Genomic DNA, 19,663 nt, shown 5'->3' with positions numbered 1-19,663 from the left:
CACAGTGGGTTCTAAAGAGGGTGGTTTCCCGCCCCTTCCCAAGCATTAGCTTTGCTGAGCAGGCGATGCAGGTTTGGGGCGGAGCGGAACCGCCACGGAGAGTAGAGACCATGGCTGGCGCGGGACATCCGCAGGGCAAATGTTTTCTTCGCCCTCCTAGAACAGCCCTGCTTTGCGTCTACATGCGTTAAGTATTTAGTGAGTATTGGTTTTGGGTGGGTGCCAAATTATCCGTCTTCCGGGCCACCCACCAAGCTCTGTCCAGCTTCCGGTGACGCTCATTAAGCCGCTTCCTGGTTACATACCTGTGTCAAAGGCTTGAGGGATGCAACAGCATGAATGAAATTCAGAAATGAGCTGCCAAAGGTCAGTGCGTGCTTGTGAGCGTGGTCATAAAATTCCTGAGGACTCGGTCCCATGGGCGTCAAAGTTAAAGTTCCGTATTTATTTCATTGATCTATTCATAGGTCCCCCACAGGGACAGCTGTGGTCACAAGGAGTCCAGACTAAGGACTCTCTTTCACCCCAGACCTTTCCAGGGATTACCTGCATTCTGTTACCACTAGGGGTTCACTGGTACTGCAACATCTTCTGGAGACCCTGCTACAACCAGGCAGAATCCTTTAACACCAGCACAGAAGACAGCAAACTCTCTGCAAAGGGCCTGACAGTCAGGATTAGAGGCTTCCCAGGTCAATGCGATCTCCATCAGCAACACTCACCTCTGGAGTCGGGAAGCAGCTGCTGGTGGCACACAAGCCAGTGAGCGTGGATGGGTGTGTTCTAATAAAACTTTATTTAGATGCTGATGCTGACAATTGAATTTTATCTATAACTTTCCACAGTGTTATGAAATAGTCTTCTTCTGACTTTATAAAAACATTTAAATGTTTTTTTAAATGTTTATTTTCTTGATTTTAGAGGGACAGGAAGAGAAAGAGAGAGAGACAGGATCATTGATCTGTTCCTGTATGGGCCCTGACCGGGGATCGAACCAGCAACTTTTGTGCTTTGGGGTGGTGCTCCAACCAACCGAGCTCTCTGGCCAGGGCTGACATTTTCAAAAAACCATTTAAAATGTAAAAGTAATTCTTACCTCGCAGGCCATGCAGAAATGGGCCATGGTGGAGGGGTTGGCGTGCGGGCTCCAGGGTGCCAACCCCCACCCAGCCTCCTGATAAGTGCTTCTCCACTCTGGGCGGAGGGCAGGTAGGAAGAGAAATAGACTCAGAGGGGGGTGTCAGAAAGGAAGACAGAGGGGCAGGGGGGGGTCTCATCCCAATCCCCCCCTGTCCACATCACCCCTTTGCTCTGTCTTCTGCTGTGAGGGACAGAGCAAAAATGCCCCAAGTGAATAGTAACCTTGAATGATTATGAAGAGGGGTCGTGATGGGCCTGGAAAATATTTAAGTATCTGGAAATTCTTTTATGACCTCTTCCGGTGCTTCTTGCTTCTTAACTTCCCCCCAAGTGAAGCTGATAGGGATATAATATTACGCGAAGCGTGGAGATTTTATGTCAAGGAGCTCGGGTGGGGGCAGGGAGGGGTCGGTCCAAGGAGCTGGGTTTGACAACCTCTGTTCTAGGAAAAGGAAAAGGAGGAGGCAAGTCTGGGCAGCCGGCTGCTGTTCCTTTTCTGCAGGCGACTGTATGTTCCTGGCATCCCTGCGGAGTGGGCCTGCGTGCCGTGTGCCGAGCCCGGCACGTGCCGGGCCTCCTCTGGCAGACATGCTCGCTCTGGGCCGACGCGACCGGTGACCGAGGCCACACGCGGAAACACTTTCCTTGTGAGCCAGCACGTTTGGCTGGGTGGGTGGGGTCGCCGCTCTAAGGAAAACACGGATGTACCAGTTCTCAAAGCCGTGGCTGGTGCGAACAGGAGAGAGCGAGATTAGGGCAGGACAGGTGCCCTTCGACGACACAGGAAATGCACAATCACCAGGCCCGTGGGTCTAGATCGTGTTCTGTCCTGCGCTTGTCCCTCGTATGACAGAAAAACGTCCCCGGGGATCCCGCGGATGGACTCTCCCGCGGATGGACTCTCCCGGGGTGTTTGTAAAATCAGGGGAGACTGCTGTGCTTAGAACGGAAGGCACCATGCCTTCCACTCAGAAAATAGAAAACTGGGTGTGATTTAAATTCTGGGCGCGTCCCTTCTGGCAGTCGCCACGGGCACACTACCACCTCCCTGACCTGCCAAGCCAGGTCTCTCCGGAAGGTTCAATGAGATAAGGTTGAAAGGTGCCCCAGCCAAGTATTTGGCGGCAGTCTGATAAATATTTAAACTGCGTCTATATTTAGAAACCCAGTGAACACTGAAGAACAGAAATATTTTGGTTGCTGTCGTTTTGTGTACATTCCGAGGGCACGTCCATAGGAACCGTTTCCCCAAACGTAGTCAAAGTCCTGAAGTTTAACAAAACTCTCGAAGATATCGTGGCGGATAATCTGTGACACAAACAAAAAGCTTCAAGTGTAACGATGCCTTCATAACTGCGTGCCAAGTGCGAGGAGAATGAATCAAGTTGGTGAGCATTACAGGAACTCTCTTTCTGGCTGCTTCCCAAAGGGAAAAAAAAAATCCATTCTAAATCATTATTGGGTTTTTCACATGATCTGGGAGACGGTTATATAATTTCACAAGTGTCTGTAAACTCCTCATTTGCATCTGATTTCTCAATGTCTAATTTGTTCGTCAGCCAAAGCTATGTGCAGAAAACCATTCTTTCCATCAGCTCCCGGAATGTGGGTAAGCAAATTCACCTTCTGTTTTACGAGAGAAGAACTCACACACCCAGAATTATCATGCATTTTGCCCTTGAAACCCAGAGGAAGTGATCTCCATGGGCATGTTCGTGTGTGTCTGTATCAACATCCACTCTAAAAAAAAAAAAAGAGGCTGCAAATTTCAAGGATGGTGTGCAAATTACAGATGTATTCCCCGCCCCAGGGAGCTGACGTGAACACGAACCAGTGTTTTCTCGGCGCGTGTGGAAGATGACTAGGGGAGATTGCTCGGATCGGAAGGCATCTCTGCCTTCTACCTTCACATGGAAACAAGGAGTACCAGCAGTTGGCTCTGCATTCTAGGGCAACAGTTGTTGTGCGACTGTTCCTACCAGGCAAGGGGTGGGGGCATGACCACTGAGCTGTGGAATTTCTGCCCGGTGGCCTGCACCACCCTCCGTCCCGGGCTCCCTGACACCGGCAGCCTGGTGTCGTCCTACCGTAACCACGGGGAGAGCCACCCCCGGGCAGGTTCAGGACGTGGTCGCTTTCTCAGACTCCGTTCTCTGCTCCTGGATCTCTTTCTATCAAAGGGTGCAGGTTGGGTGAAATGACTTCATCTGTGGAGACTCGGTTTTCTCTTTGCTATGTGAAAGGGACCCCAAGATTCCCTTCCTTGGGTCCATTCTGTGACACTCTGAGGCCGCAGCCTTCTCACCGCCTCTCCCTGGCGTCAGTCTGCGCTTCGGCACACCTGGTCTGGACGCACCTGGCCTCAGCCGGGCCGAGCTGCACGCTGACACGCCACAGAGCGGACGTGCTGGGACCAGCAGCCCCCCATCCCAGGTGTGTACACACGGGCAGTCGCTGGCTTACCAACGGGACGCGTTCCGTTGGATCCAAAAGGTTCTAGTATTGATCGGCGTGGAGAGGCAGAAATAGAGACTATGTGAAGACAGACATCGAAGTTGCCTTGACGAGGTAAAGGGACCCGTTCCAACTTACATCCCAGTTCATCTTGGGAATAAACCCACGGAGCCGACCTCGTGCGTAACCCAGGGATGACCAGCACCCCGCAGAACGGAGAGCAGCGTCTCCAGGAGACGCGACATCCCATTCAGGCCTGAAAAGGAAGGACACTCCGGCACATGCTGCAAAGCGGATACACGTGGAGGACATCAGGCGAAGTGGAAAAAGCCAGTCCCACGGACAGGCGGCACCTCTGGTGGACACACTCATAGGGACAGGACGTGCGAGGGTGACCGCCAAGGCCTGAGGGAGGGAGGGCGGGTGGGCATTGCGGCTTCAATGGGGTCATAGTGTCAGCTCTGCCGGATGGAAAGGGGTCTGGACTGTGAGTGCGCAACAGCGAGGATATACTTGAACGCTACTGAAGGTACACTTCAAAGCGGTGACGATGAAAAGAAAAAAAAAGCGGTGACGATGATAAATTGTATAAAATGAAAAATTAACGCAATTTTAAAATGATTTAAAGAAGTAATTCTTGAAAGAGGAATTGCTTTAGAGAGACAAACCCTCTGCCCGGACCAGGCATCCAATCTCCTCAGCTCTCCCGGCTTATACAAAGGCAGGGAGGGAGGATTGTTTGTGCACCTGGATAGGAAGACATTTACATCTTCAGTTTCACTGAGCTCTCAATGGAAATAGACTACTACCTCCTTCCAGGGTGACTGTAAACAAGAGAGCACAGAAGCCTTAGCCCTATCTGAGGCGTTGCCACCAAGAGCAATCAGACATTTTCCCATCACATTATGTTACAACTAACTCAAAATATTGTTTGCGTTTGTAAGTAACTCAAAGTGACGGCAGTGAGTAGACCGGCTCCCTGAGAAAACGCGACCTTATGGGGCAGAAGGGGTTTTTGCGGATGTGATTGCATCAGGGGGGACCCGAGATGGGGAGGTTACAGCATCCATCCAGGTGGGTTCAATGTCTTCAGAAGACCCCCAGGAGGGAGGCAGGAGGACCAGAGGGCCGTGCAGAGACGCTGGGCTGCTGGCTTTCACAAAGGAGGAGACGGCCACGGGGCCCGGGGACGCGGGTGACCTGCAGAAGAAGCTTGACGGGCAAGGAGCCAGATCCCCTTCCAGAACCTGCAGAAGGAATTCGGCCCCGCCCGCCGACACCTTCATTTTAGCGCTGTGGGACCCATCTCGGACTTCTGTCCTCCAGAACTGTACCATGAAGATGTGCTGTTGTTCTAAGCTCCTGAGTCTGTGTGCATGTGTTGTAGCGGCCACAGGTAGCGGACACAACAGGAGAACTGCAGAATGGTTATGCTGAGCAGAGAGACCCCGGGAAGGCAGGGCGGGGCTTCTGCCTATGGATACGCTTGTCCTGGGAGAAGAGTACCTTTTCTGCTTTTACTTAGTAACAAAACTCAAGACAACAACTGTTCCCCTTAAGCAGGACTCACCCCTACTAGGCCCTGGTATCCTATCCTACCCTATCCTACCCTACCCTACCCTACCATATCCTACCCTATCCTGTCTTATCCTATTGAACGATTGACTTGAACTCAACCTATTAAAAAAAAAAAATCATGACCCATACAATTCATCTGTAACAATTACTCCTTAATTTGAGAAAATGTGGCGATGGAAATTTTGGCCTCTGGGCTTCCCTCCAAAGAGGTAATGTGAGTGCTATGAACCATCACGGTCTGGGGCAAATTCCTTGCTGGCATTTCAAGGTCGGGGAGACTGGGAGGGGAGGAGCAGCTGCCCTCAGGAGAAGGGAGGGGCCCGAGGGGGACCGTTGGGCGGCAGGGCCCCCATGGCCACCACCAAGAAACTGGAATGAAAACTAGTCTCCCGTCCCGTGTTCATTTACTTCTGTCTCTCCTGACCTCTGACTTTGACCCCGGCCTCACCTTCCCTGACTCCTAAAGTGCTGTAAGCGTCTTCAAGAAAAAAACACCCTCATTTTTCGTGACACGCGGAAGAATAAAACTTGGGGATTTCATACGGAAATCTTTTGCATTGTTGGCAGAATATTGAAAATCTGGGTGAAAACCTACATAGTGTCTATTAAGTTCATTTTAAGGAGAGTCAATGACTGTGGAAATCTTTAAAAAAAAAAATGACCTTGAGCGAAATAGCCCTACTGCTCATCTTGGGAACTTCGCAGGTGGAGAAAACACTCCTTGGCCTTCACCAACAAGTGCTGGCTGACCTACACCTGTGAACGCAGAAGGCACCGAGGAGGGAGGGAGCCTTTAGAACCGAAAGTGTTCCCCTGTGTTCCTGCTGTCCATCACTTTGGGTCAGGGCCAGGGGCCCTGTAGAGGGATTCTGAACACGGTGGTGGTAGGTAGGTAACTTCTCAGGTTACACAAAACTTCCCAGATCCCAGTGGTTACCTGGCATGGGGGTGGGGGTGGGGGTGGGGGTGGGGGAGGGAGTGTTGGGTCTAAGGCTAATACTGGCAGCCCAATATTTCTTTTGAAAGCGCTTCTAGTCACAGACAGGCGTCAGTTCAAACGCAACTTCCTTTACACTCGACAACAGTAAATGTACGTTGGACAGTGGCAGAGTGTATGAATGTTTTATGGGCAGAATAACGTCCCCCACTCTCCAAAGAGGTTCGGGTTCTTATACCCTGGAACCTGTCGATATGTTATCTTACATGGCAAAGGAAAATTAAGGTAATGGATAGAATTAAGTTTATTAATCAGATGACTTTGAAATGGGGAAGTTATCCTAGATTATCTGGGTGGGATTAATAGGAACACAAAAGGTCTGAAAAGTAGGCAAAGGAGGGGGTCAAAGTGATGTGATTTGAAAAAAAAACTCAACTCACCTTTGCTGGCTGTGAAGTAGAAGGGGGAAGGGGGAAGGGGCCACAAGCCCAGGAGTGCAGGCAGCCCCAAGAAGCTGGAAAAGACAAGGAAAGGAATCCTATGCAGAGTTCACAAAAAGGAAGTGGTTGCCGTCTTAACTTTTGCCTTAACACAGGTCAGCTCCTTGTCACATGTCTGACCCACGGGACTAGAGGGCAATCCATGAGTGCTGTTTAAGCCACCAACGGTAAGCTAATAATACCGTTTCAGAAAATGAGTCATGGCCATCAGCCAAGGCTGCTCGGAGATAATAAGCAAAGTCAATGTGGAACTGGACCATTGGACTCTGTCTCAAGGGGTCCCTTATCAAGGCAAACGCTCAATAAATAACGAATCAAGAAACCAAGATCTCACACGCCCTCGTTGGCTCGTGCTCACACCACAATCCTCAGAAGGTTGAAGGATCCCGTCGATTAGAACCTGTCACTGTCGGACAAATTACTACTCTAAAGGGCAGTGACTTAGTACAGAAGCCACTCAGTTCCTCTCAGGGTTTGTGTGAGTCAGAAATTCACGCAAGGCACAGAGAGGACAGGCAGTCTTTGTCTCCTGTGTCCGGAGCTGCATCTGGAAGGCTTGCAGTTGGGCAGCTAGAGTCACCTGCAGCACCTTTTATTCTTTTATTTGTGCAGCCTGTCCGTGTGGCTGGGGCTTCCTCACAACACGGCAGGTCAAGAGCTTGAGTCTTGTTGGGTTTACATTGCCGGAGGCATCCAAGGGATAGATGGTGAGGAGGCTGTTCAACAGGAATTTGTTATTGGGGGTGAGGTCTGGGCTGGAGATGTAAATTTGAGGTCCATTAACCTGTATTTGATAGTCAAAGCCAAAAGCAGAGTTCCTGCAAATAGGAAAGAGAAGAGGTCCAAGGTTGAGGCCAGTGGGGCTTGCCGTTTCTCAGAGGTTAGGGAAGCAAGAAGGAATCACACCAGGAACTGAGAAGCCGGGAAGGTCGTGGGAAAGCCTGGGGAGCCTGGGTGTGCGTGGTCTTAGCGCAAGGAAGTGGAGTGATCGATGACTGCTCATGGTCAAGGAAAATGAGGCCACACGCAAGGCCTCTCTCAGTTCCCAGGGTTCCTCATGATCAGTGTAAAGCAGATGGAGAGATGAACTTGGCTTAATTGTGTCAGGGACCCTGCTGGGTCTCGGGACTGGGGACTGGGGCACAGAGGCCCTGAATGCAGAAGATGTTCCGGTACATTTGTCTGGGGAATTGTGAGCCCCAGAGACCGCAGCCGAACAAGGCTGGCTACCTGGGTGCATAAGCCATGCGCAGGCTTCACGTGGACCAGGTGAAGCCTCAGCTGGCTTTAATCAGGGATGTCAAGAGCTGCTGACTTGTTTGCAAAGGATGGGTGGGGGCAGGGACTCGGCCGGGGCGCACCAACCAGGCACATTTACCCAAGGGTCATTTTGCCCTCAAACCTGTGGGCGAGCCCTGCGCACTGGTGCCGCTGCTGCAGTGCGACCCAGCTCCGCGGAGTCCCCGGGGTGGGGGCTGAGCTGCGCGGGGGTTGGGGGTGGGGGCAGACAAGCAAGTGGCTGGGGACCCATGCGAAGCAGATGGCAGCGCTCTAGAGGCTGCAGCTTGAGATCTATATCTATTTTTTTTTTCTTTTTAAAGGTAAAGGATGCTTAGGAAGCCGCCGTGGTATTTCATCGCACCTAGCTCGCATCCTTTTCTAAACTTCAGTTCACTCGCGGAGTGCGAACACTCACGGCCCCGAGGGAGCATTCGTATCTTTCAGAAAAGGCAGAAAGTTAAAAAAAGAAAAAAAATAAACAAGTAAATAAAGCAGGGATGACAAATTGCCGTTAGGGTAGACCGGAGAGTCGCAAAGGCTTTTTGAACCAGCTGCCTGGAAACAAACAAAACCGCGGCGGGCGGAGGCGCGCAGTGCCTCCCGGGTCCCGAGGCGCAGGAGCCCGCTGGGAAGCGCTGGGGGCCCGCAGAGAGGCCTGGGGCAGGGGCCGGGCGGCTCCGGAGGTCGGTGGGCGGGGAGGTCCCGCGCCCTCGCTCCCCGGGATCGGTTGCGCGCGGGGCAACGGGCTCCTCGCGCCCCCTCCGCGTTGTCCCCGCAGGGCTCCGACGCGGCGCGAACTACAAGTCCCAGGAAGCCCAGAGGCCGGCGCGGGGCGGAGCCTGGCGCAATTCCCCGGGATCCGGCGCGCTGGGAAGCGCCGCGGAGGACGCAGCGGCGGCAGTGGCGGCGGCGGCGGCTGGAGGGCGGCGAGCGCGCGGGCAGGCGGGGCAGAGGCGGGGCCGACGTGGGCCGGAGCCCTGCGTGCCAGGGAGGGGGCTGGCCGGGAAGGCGGCCGGCGGCAGGCGGCACCGATAGCGGGCTCCGCGGCTTGCACAGCGCCTGCGGCTCGGTCCCGGCTCAGCGGGCGACGCACGGCGGGCTCGGCGCGGGGGCCCCGGCGCGCCGGACGGCGCAGCACGCAGCGCGCGGACCCTCGCCGCGGCCCGGAGCCCGGAGCGGCGCGGCCACTGCCCGGGGGCCGGTCCTCGGCCCCGGCGCTCAGAGCGCGGCGGCCGCCTGGGCTTTAATGGCTGCTCGCCGGGGCAGCGCCTAAGGCTGGAATCGGCTGCGGCGCAGGAAGGCGCCCAAGCGAGCCTCCTCGAGGGGCCAGCCGTGCCCGCCGCGGCGCGCTCCATGGGGGCCCGCTGACCCGGGGCGCCGGGGCCCGCTCGCTCGCCGGCCGCGCGTCCCGGCCATGAACTGAGTCCGCGGGCCAGCCCCTCGCCTGCTCTGCCCGCTCCTTTCTTCTTGCGCCTCCTCCGCCAGCCGCCGGCGGGCCCGGTTCCCTAGGGGCTGCGGTGCCCCGGGCTCGGCGGCCCGCGAGCCCCGGGGCGCGGGGCGGCGGCGGCGGGGGGCGTGCGGCTCCAGGCGCGGCGCCTGCACCATGAACTACCAGCAGCAGCTGGCCAACTCGGCTGCCATCCGGGCCGAGATCCAGCGCTTCGAGTCGGTCCATCCCAACATTTACTCCATCTACGAGCTGCTGGAGCGCGTGGAGGAGCCGGTGCTGCAGAATCAGATCCGGGAACACGTCATTGCCATCGAAGGTGAGGGCCCGGCCGTCGCGGGGCTTCTGGAAAGCGTGGGGAGGCCAGCGCCCCCGGCGCGACGGGGTGTGCGCGTGTGTGTGTGGTGTGCGCGCGCGTGAGTGTACACACGCACCGGGCCGTGGCACGCGGCTGCCCCGCCGAGTGAGCACTGCGGAGCTTCTTACCAAGCAAGGCCGGGCGAGAGCCCAGGGGGAGGCCGAGGGCCGGGTGAGCGCGGGAAGCTCTGCCAGGGAAGATGAGCCTCTCCTCTGAGAAAGTGGCTGGATGCGGTGCTGTCATGGGTCGCCCGAGTGACCTGGCCAGGCCACTGCCCTGGGGGCAGCTGGAGGGGTTGGCGCCACCCGACCGTGACAGGTTACCGGGTCAGGGCCCAGTCTCTGGCTGGACGTTGAAGACATGTTTTGAGAAGTGCTGCTGGGGGCGGGGCTCTGGCCAGCGTGCTTAGGTGGGCAGGGCGGCCTGCCTTCTGTCTTTGCTCGGTTCAGGGGCACAGTGGAGGCAGCTGAGGTGAGCCCTGGGCCAGAGTCGTCTCCCGCTGCAGGCAGCGTTGTGCCCCGGACCCTTGTGCAAAGGCTAGTCTCCTGTCTAGTTTTCTATCAAAAGTCCTGGGCCAGATGACCAGGAAGGTAGGCATCCCTTAGCCTCAGGGTCTCGCTTTCACATTCCTGGAAGCCAGCCACCCTTCCCGTGTGCCAGGCGGGGCTGTGACCCTGGAAGGAAGCAGAGGCCGAGTCTGCCTCTCCTGGGCTTGTGTTCTTTCTGGGTTCCAGGTGGCTCTTGCGCCTCCACACTCAGCTTTTGGGTTGTCTCCTTGCTCTATCTGTTTGGTCCTGCCAAGGTTCACCTGGGAGACGAGTTCGGTATAAACACTGAATGTGGGGTTCTACCCCAGCCAGTCAGCAAGCAGTCTTTCCTGCTTGGCGCTGTGGGCCAGTGACAGGGCGAGGTGGGCATGGTGGGCTGTCCCTAATCCAAGGCCAGTAGGGACGCTGTTGAGAGAGGCCTGGCAGGAGTGTGTCCAAGCGCCTGGCTGCAGGCTGTCACCTGCCACCTCCTCTCCATCTGCCGTGAGAGGGCATCGGCCGCAGGAGGGCTCTGCTTTGGTACCATGTGGTCTGCCCTGCTGACCCCAGATTGCCTTGGTTGGATGCTTGGCCAGTTGGGTGGAGAGTGTGAACACTGTGGTGCTGATTCTCTTGGCATTTGGCAGCTCCATGAACTTGAGCAGTGGCCAGGCCAGGCTACCGCTACCGCTTGGGGGGCTCTGTCTGTAGGGGACTAGCTAATTCCCCTGGAGGATCTGAGCGGTGCCTTCTGTGGGGCCTGGCTCTCAGTGCACCTGCCCCCCCCCCCCCCCCCCCCTCCGTCCTGGCCATTTAGGATGCTTCCGGGATCTGCAAGAGGCAGGGGCTACTTACTAGGAGGCCCTGGACTTGCACAGCTGCACAGCTGCTGATGGTCGGATGGTGTGTCAGAGTGTTCCCCTGGAGCCCGAGCTCTGTTCTGTCGCCGTCCAGCCGAGGGGGCCGCGGGGCCTGTGTCACTCGTCTCTGCAGCTCCCTGGAAGCATCCACAGAGTCTGATGAAACGCTTTGAGAGTCGGTGCCAAGGACTGAGTGTACCCGGCCGGGCGCACCTGGCCAGCGCACCTCAGGGCGGTGCGGAGACGTCCGGCCGAGTGTGATTCATGACACCCCCGTTTTCACCGCCCATTCCCGAAGCCCAGCTCTGGGGTCTCGAGCGCTTCCCGCAAGGCAGCTGGACCTTCTAGAAAGAGGATGTGGTTTCATTTTTCTTCTTTCAGAAAACAAGAAACACTGTGTGGTTTCTAGATTTATTTATTTGTTTGTTTGTTTATTTATTGTAGCTTGATGTCTCTGCCTTTATGATGGGAGACATAAGTCCCCTTCTTGGCCGGAATCTTTTATCATTTTTAATAAGACTCAGGATCAGTGAACGAGTCCTTCTTGGGGCTTTGCCGGTATCACCACTTTTCTGTTAGCAAGAGGGATGTCTGCATCCTGTCCGAGCCGTTGTTAACTCAGTGAGGCCGAGGAGTCGCGCGCCTGTGCTTTGCTGCTTTGCGTCATCAGCAATGAGACCATGCCTTTCATTTGTATAGAACTTGAGCAAAAGTAAACTCTCTCGCTTTCCTGATCCCCTGGTGTGCTGCCCCAGCCCTGCGAGGAAATGTGGCCTTCCTTACCCTCCGCTGGTCGAGGATGGACGTGCAGGGAGGGCTGACGGCATGATGACTTGACCGGAGTTCGGTGGGACCCACGGGGTCATGTGAATAGAGAGCTCAGGTCAGCACCCTCCCAGAAGCACCTCCCTCACACTGCCCCGTCCAAGGAAACGCGAGTCCATTTGTTGTAATGCAGTGTGCCGCGCTGTGCAGCTTGTAGGATAGAGCTGTGATTTATGTGTGCACCTTGATGTTTTGGAAATAGGCTTTCTGCAATTGTGGCAGGAGAGCTTTTTTTTTTTTGTAAGAGAAGGGAAGTGTGCAGAGACAGTTCTGCGCAGGTGTGTAAGGTGCAGGCTGCACACTTGTACCGAGTCTGAGAGCAGGGCCGTGTGGTACCGAGGCTGCAGGGGCCTTTGGAGGAGCCCGGCCAGGTCACGGAGAGGGGATCGTCACAGTGACGCAAGGAAACTGACGCGGGTCTGCCCCTGCCTGTGAACCTGGCAGGTTAGGACGCTACTACCCTGGCGAAACGTCCGTCCTTTTCAACCCTAAAACATCACCAGCCATGTCTAACGAGGAAGGTATATGCACACCGTAGTGGGGAGTTGAAGAGGAGCTGGCCCTGCCGGACGGGGGGAAACCGGTGCATCTGAGGGGCTGCCCCGTGAGGGTCCCCTCCCCCTCTGTGCTCTGTGCGGACGTGCAGAAGACACGCGGAGCCGTGCTCACAGGGTTGCGTGATTAGCGTCATGTGAGCACTTCTCCGTGTTATGAAAAGTTCTGAACATATGATTTCTCACGTTGGCATGCTGTTCCAGCGTTTGGCTGTGCCGTGGTTTATGTAAAATTCCCCTGTTCCCTGGCAGCTTCAGGGGTGTTTGCTGTTGGAATGAGGGAGGGATGTTTTGGCTTGGTGCTCAGTTCAAAGGGATTCTAAGCGGGTGTGGATCAGACGATCTCTAGTAAGATGGACTGAATTGTATACGTTGTAGGTGAGAGAGCTCCCGGAGATCCCCAAATAAAAGTGGGCCTGTGACCCTGTGTGTGGGCATGAGGAAGGGGACTTTCGTTCCCAGTCTTGTTTGAAATATTATCTTGCCCTCACACCCCCCCCTGTTACCCCCAAAAGTGTTTTTTCATCTCTTTATTTCAGAGTTTGAGAGATTTGTTCTCCCCCCACCCCAGCTGTTGCTGACGGTTTTCAGATTTACCCGATCAGATTTCGGGGGGTATCCTACAGGGGTGGGGCCTGCTGTGAAATGTAGCCTGTAGCTCAGGCATTCTCCGTGCCCAGAATAAAGTCTGGAAGGGGCCGGGCGGCCGGCCTTCAGGGTGAGCGGCTGGGTTAGGCTTCCCCACCCTGGTTCTTCTTAAAAAACCCGGTTGGGTTTGGTGGGGTTGAAGTAAATGAATCAACTGCCTTTCTTGTTAAATAAAGCTCATTCTTCTGTTAGGGATCAAGTCTCTATTAGCGGTCACACCTCGTAATTCAGCTTGCCGGCGGCAGGACTGGGAGGCTGGTGATAACCCAGCCTGCTCCTCCAGCCAGGGCCACGCTCAGACCCCCAACCAGCTTCTCAGACGGTGGTCTGTGGGGACCAGACCTCCCCCCTCCCACCGTGAGCCTCATAGGACTTTGTGCGGCTTCCTCTGAGGGCACCGGAGAGGGCACGGTGCCCAGGCCTCGGTGGGAGAGCTCTGTCTGGTACCCCTGGTAAGGGCACTTTCACAGCGGAGCTTCCAAGGCTGGGCCCTGCATTTGGGGGGACCCAGGAAGACAGGGCAGGGGTGCCCCTTAATCCCATGATACAGCTCCTTTGTTCAGCGTTTGTGCCCAGCGGAGTGCTTCGTGCTTATCCTGCATGATGTCATTTCATCCTGTGGCAATTTGTGACACAGATGCCACCTCTCAGGCTCAGAGACCGTAGCCGACTGGACCCGAGAGGTGGGCTGGGCTGATCCGACCTCCACGCTGGCTCCCGAGCTCCGTCCCAGGTAGGAACGGAGCTCCCGGTTATTGACACTTCCGCAGCCCTGCCTGCAAACCGTCCCAGGCGTGTGTGCCCCCTTCCGAGGAGACGGGGCGGGTTTGAGAATGTTGCAGACAGCCGTGAGCAGAGACGGGGAGGGTTTGGGAATGTTGCAGACAGCCGTGAGCAGCCTGCTCTCTGTAAAGTTCCTCAGTCACGTCAGCAAAACTTGTTGGCGAGAGTTGGCTCTCCTGCAGAGATGTATGTGACGTGTTCATTGCAGGTGTGTGCGCGTAGCGCGGGCACATCTTCTCCCTGCCGTGGAAGGAGCCTGGTTTTTCTTGGCCACTATTGGCTGTATTTGTGACATATTTCAAGGTTAATCAAACGGTGTAGGTTTGGGGGGGGGGGTGTCTTTTAATTATTGATATAAATATCACAGTTTCATTCTTTACAATAATACTTGGCTCCTTGTGGCCTCCAGGTTAGATCTCATGCCTTCACATGCAGGCGTCCCTTCCAGCCTGCCTGGCTGAAGTCCTTCCCTTTCCCGCCTGTCCCTGTCACCCCCCCTCCCCTGCGGTGCCCCCTGCTCCCTCTGGCTCCGCCCGTCCGCCACTCCCGCCGGAAGGACTGGGATCTCTTTGAGGGCAGAAGTCAGGCCGTGTTCATTTCTTATCTCAGCGATTTCACGTGTCCCGTCTGGCCCTTGGAGGTTGCCCGGGAATTGTTTGCTTGCGGACTGGTTGACCCGCCGGAGGAGCTGACTTTTCCTCTGGAGTTCGGGTCCTTGTCCTCCTCCGTGTCACTATGAGTGGTGTTTGTCCTCTGCCCGGGGAGCCAGGGCATTTGAATCGTCCTGGAGCTCAGATGTCAGGGCTGCACCCCTGGAGGATCGGGTGGGTTCGCTGTGGTGGGAGCGAGGTTTTCTTCAGTGTACGTGGTGGTGGTGGTGGTGGGATGGGGGGATCTGTCTGCGGACTCCTGGCAGCTTGTGCTTCTGTCGGCGTCAGTGACTTTTAGATGGAGGGCCCTCTTTGTCCGTAGGGCCACACGGTGGACAGACTAAGCGGCTGACCGAGTGTGGATCTTCATTCAGTGCAACACCGAGCGCCACTGTGGTCCTCGGAGTTGAGCAGTGAGATCACACGGCAGGCTTGGGGAAGCAGACTGTCCCTCACCCCAGAGTTCCCAGTCTGTGGGCCTGGGGCGCGAGTGTGCTGTGCTAACCACTTTCCCCCGGGGGTGCTGAGGGTGCTGAGGGTGCTGAGGATGCTGAGGATGCTGAGGGCGCTGAGGATGCTGAGGATGCTGAGGGCGCTGAGGATGCTGAGGATGCTGAGGGCGCTGAGGGTGCTGAGGATGCTGAGGGCGCTGAGGATGCTGAGGATGCTGAGGGCGCTGAGGGTGCTGAGGATGCTGAGGGCGCTGAGGGCGCTGAGGGTGCTGGGGATGCTGAGGGCGCTGAGGGCGCTGAGGGTGCTGGGGATGCTGAGGGCGCTGAGGGCGCTGAGGGTGCTGGGGATGGTGCTGAGGGCGCTGGGGATGCTGAGGGTGCTGAGGATGCTGAGGATGCTGAGGGCGCTGAGGGATGCTGAGGGTGCTGAGGGTGCTGAGGATGCTGAGGGTGCTGAGGATGCTGAGGGTGCTGAGGGTGCTGAGGGTGCTGAGGATGCTGAGGGTGCTGAGGGTGCTGGGGGTGCTGGGGGTGCTGAGGGTGCTGAGGGTGCTGGGGGTGCTGAGGGTGCTGAGGGAGGATGCTGAGGGTACTGAGGGTGCTGAGGGTGCTGAGGATGCTGAGGGTGCTGGGGATGCTGAGGGAATTGAGGGTGCTGGGGATGCTGGTGCTGCCGGCCTGGGATGCCATTTGGGAAGCATCCCAGTGGGGTGGCAGGAGCCTCCAGGCACTGGGTGACTTCTCTGGGCCAGCACTCCCACGGCCCTCCCTGTCTTCCCCTCTCACCCTCCCTGCCGGTTGTGGGTGAGGATCTGCAGCCCAGGGAGTTGCTTAGGGTCACGCAGCGTAAATGCAGTGTAAGAGGGAGTGAAACGCAGGTCCCAAGGGCTTCAAGCATGTGCTCACTATGCCTCTGCGATGCTGAGCGCCCCGAGTGGGAAGTGGTCAGGTGGGGGAACGGACATCGCCAGGGGGGAGTCCAGTAGAGAGGTGGGACCTGCACGGGTGGACGGCCCGTACGTGTAGATGTGCAGAACGCACCTGTGGTGCTGACAATGCCCTCGGTGACTGCTGCTTCCGAGCCAGCGGAGCCCTTCCCGAGAAAGGGGACCTTTGTGTTATTAGTGTCTTAAAAGGGCTGTGGGGGGGGGGGGGCGAAGGAAGTGAGTCAGAAGGGAGAAGCGGCCACAGCAGCTGCAGGAACCTGCACAACAGAACCGGCGGCCCTGTGGTCACCACCCGTGTGGTGTCCAGACCAGAGTTTTAATTTTGTTGAGAGCAGAGTCCCATATTTTGCATCCTTCTTTTTTTTCTTCCTGTGTCCCCTGCAGGTGTTTATGGTTTGTCCGTCTGGCTCTGGCTTTCTGGCTTGTTTTAACTACTGAGTTGGTCTTGTGTTTCTTTTTCTTTTTTTTTTTTTTTTGTATTTTTCTGAAGCTGGAAACGAGGAGGGACAGACAGACTCCCGCATACGCCCCACCGGGATCCACATGGCACGCCCACCAGGGGGCGATGCTCTGCCCCTCCGGGGCGTCGCTCTGTCGGGACCAGAGCCACTCTAGCGCCTGGGGCAGAGGCCGAGGAGCCATCCCCAGCGCCCGGGCCATCTTTGCTGCAATGGAGCCTTGGCTGCGGGAGGGGAAGAGAGAGACAGAGAGGAAGGAGAGGGGGAGGGGTGGAGAAGCAGATGGGTGCTTCTCCTGTGTGACCTGGCCGGGAATCGAACCCGGGACCTCTGCACACCAGGCTGACGCTCTACCACTGAGCCAACCGGCCAGGGCCGGTCTTGTGTTTCTTAAAACGCACACAAACCCATGCACCTCTTCCCTGCACCCCGCCCCCCAACCTCACCCCGTTCCCCGCGCACCAGAGCCTGCGAGTCTTTCCCTGAAGTGATTGAGTTTGGCAAACCGGACCTGGCTGTAGTTATTTTTAAAATCCAGGGTTCGGGGTTCTGATCCGGTGCTTAGCTGTGCATAATTCCTTCCCTTTGTTAAGTACCTTTCTCCGCGGCAAAATGCAGTCTACAGATGTCCGTCTCTAATCTCTGCAGCATCTGTTATTCTTGCACGGGGGTTTGAGTGCGAGGCTTTGTGTGCCGTTGTGAGCTTGGCCTTTCGGGAGCGCCAAGGGGCGGGGGGTGTGTGTGTGGCGCCTGTTGTGTAGCGTGGGAAGCCTGCATGCAGGGCTGCGTGGGGGGTGACTTTCCCATCATATCACCGATGACCCACCCGTCCAGGGGCAGGGCTGGCACTGTCTAGTTTGGGTGTAGTCTCTCCACCTCCTTGTGCTCCTCACTCACTACTGAACAGGGCCGAAAGGGGTGTCTCGGTTGAGCCTGGGGGGCTGGGGAAGGAAGGAGGGCACATATCGCCCCACCTCCCCGCCAGAAAAGGTTGTTAATGGGCCCTTTGAATAATCAGTCTGTGTTCGAGGTCGGGTAGATTTTCCATAAAGAGCAGACTAAATATAGGCTCGAGGGTGGGGACCAGGGCCCCAGAGGGGGCTGTCATTGCTCTGACATTGTTTCTTCCGCTGGTAATCAGAACTCGCCACCAGCTGGGAGCAGGTGCCGCCCTGCGCTCTCTGGGGGAACAGATTGGTGTTTTTGTTTAACCAGGGGCTCATTTGCAAATTTCACACTTCTCCCGCTGTTTGATGGCGATTGTCTTTTTTGGGCTACAGTGTTGCAGTATTTGTACAGTGTTTCTACACAAGCAACTGTCGAATCTTTAAAACTGCTCATGCCGTCTGGTTGTCATTAGCATCATGGTTAGAAGCTGCCTTTTTTTTTTTTTTTTTTAAGGGTGGGAAACACTTCTCATGGTCTGGGAGAAGAATTCCAAATAATTCCCTGGACATGTTCACAAACGATTTATGTTTGGTCTTAGAAATGTCAACATTCAAGAGGTTCTTGCAAATAGAACCATGTTGCTCTCCAGCCTAGGTTGCAAGGGCCTTGCTGTAGCTACTGTTACCATATCCTCAGATAATAGTCCTTAAGGGAGAGCGGTATCTTCAGGAAGTGAAGTTAGTTTCACTTCAATGAGTTTTAGTTGATACACATACGCTAATTGTATTGAGGAACCTGGAAGGAATTAGAACTTTTTTTTCCCTTAATTTAGACAGTCAAATTTGACAGGTGACATTGGTCAGTCAGAGTACATAGATTTAGAGGAAACATCTCTGCATCGTTTGGGCAGTCGATTATGTTGTATACCCATCACCCAAAGTCAAGTCATCTTCTGTCATCCTGTACTTGTTTCTCTTTAAGCCCCTCCCCTTCCCCCTCCCCCTCCCTCTCCACCCCTCCCTTTCTCCTGGTAACCACTGCACCCTGTCTATGTCCATGAGTCTCAACTTGAATGAATGCCTAGAACAGGGGTCGGGAACTGTGGCTCGCGAGCCAGATGTGGCTCTTTTTTGATGGCTGCATCTGGCTCGCAGACAAATTTTTAATTAAAAAAAATGTTAAAAATATAAAACATTCTCATGTATTACAATCCATTCATTTCCTACTGCTCCTGTTCATGATGGCGGGTGGCTAGAGCCAATCACAGCTGTTCTCCGGGACGACACCAAATTTTTATTTGGATAATGTGTAACGTACATGGGTCCTTGTATGGCTGTCTCGGAACTACATTTTAAAATATGTGATGTTCATGGCTCTCTCAGCCAAGAAGCTTCCTGACCCCTGGGTTAGAACAAGACCCGCCTTAGTTGCCTGAGAGAGTTCTGACTGCTCACGTGGTCTCTGTGCGAGGGCGGGTGGTGGCCCCTGCGGGAAGATTCTGCGTGGCCGATAAGGTCCCTTGCTGGCTTCAGTCATGTGGTAGGAATTGGTTGGGGCAGAGCTGGCGGCCCTGACTTTCTGTTGTTTGTGTTTCCAGTTGTCCTTTTCTGTCATGATGGGAAGGTGGGGACATTTTCCAGGCAGGGCACTTCCGGAAACCTGTCTGTCCCCTTTTGTTGTCAAAGATCTAGGGTGCTTCTGTGGGCAGTGATTCGTCCTCGTGTTGAGACCCTGCTCCTGGCAGTCCAGGCTGGAGAACCTGATTTCTTTCAAACAAACAAACAAACAAACAAACGAGCATGGTTGTGGTTTTAGCTCCCACAGGCATGCCTGGGTCTCTCCTTTCCCACCTGTTCTTATTGGGAGTGTGGGGCTGGTGGGATGGAGACCACATCAGTCTTCCTCATTCTTTGAACCCTCTTCTGACAGAGGACAAGTACAGAGGGTGAGGATGTTGGCACAGGCTGACCTGTGTGGGTGACCAGCCTCCGGACCAGGAACCAGGAGGTGGCCAGCCAGGGCGGGACACACCGCATGTCATTGGAGACGGTTGCCTTTGTGGATGGGTCTGTTCTGTCGATGGGCGTTTGGGTCGTTTCCTGTTTGGGGCTAGTGGGAATAGCACAGCCGTGCACATTCTCTTGTATGTAAGTAGGTGGTTTTTGGTGCCCACAGGCCCCCGTTCCTGTTGGGCGTCTGCCAGGAGCGGAATGCTGGGACCTTGTACCTTTTCTTCCCTGGCCGGACACAGCTGTCCTGAAACCACACCTTCAGGCAGGTGGCCCCTGCCTTCAGAGACCATTCATTGCTTGCTGTGCCGGGTCCAGTTCATGACACTCAGGATGGCAGTTTGACCGCTGCCTTTCTCCTCGGATT

The 19,663-nt window shown here is 55.5% G+C and overlaps 1 protein-coding gene across 3 annotated transcripts in view; it reads left to right on the top strand.

The window, feature by feature from the left end:
- The first annotated feature begins 8,871 nt into the window (after positions 1 to 8,871).
- The window catches only part of AGAP1 (ArfGAP with GTPase domain, ankyrin repeat and PH domain 1), a 520,801-nt gene continuing 510,009 nt past the window's right edge, over positions 8,872 to 19,663 (top strand). For all 3 annotated transcript variants that reach the window (XM_066233636.1, XM_066233635.1, XM_066233634.1), the window contains exon 1: positions 8,872 to 9,656. In XM_066233636.1, coding sequence (XP_066089733.1) covers positions 9,494 to 9,656 — 163 coding nt within the window. In that variant the 5' untranslated portion in view covers positions 8,872 to 9,493. The remainder of the gene's footprint in view (positions 9,657 to 19,663) is intronic.

The sequence above is a fragment of the Saccopteryx bilineata genome, chromosome 5 (genome assembly GCF_036850765.1).
Source record: "Saccopteryx bilineata isolate mSacBil1 chromosome 5, mSacBil1_pri_phased_curated, whole genome shotgun sequence".
Lineage (NCBI taxonomy): Eukaryota > Metazoa > Chordata > Mammalia > Chiroptera > Emballonuridae > Saccopteryx > Saccopteryx bilineata.
This window is presented reverse-complemented; position numbering and strand designations above follow the sequence as displayed.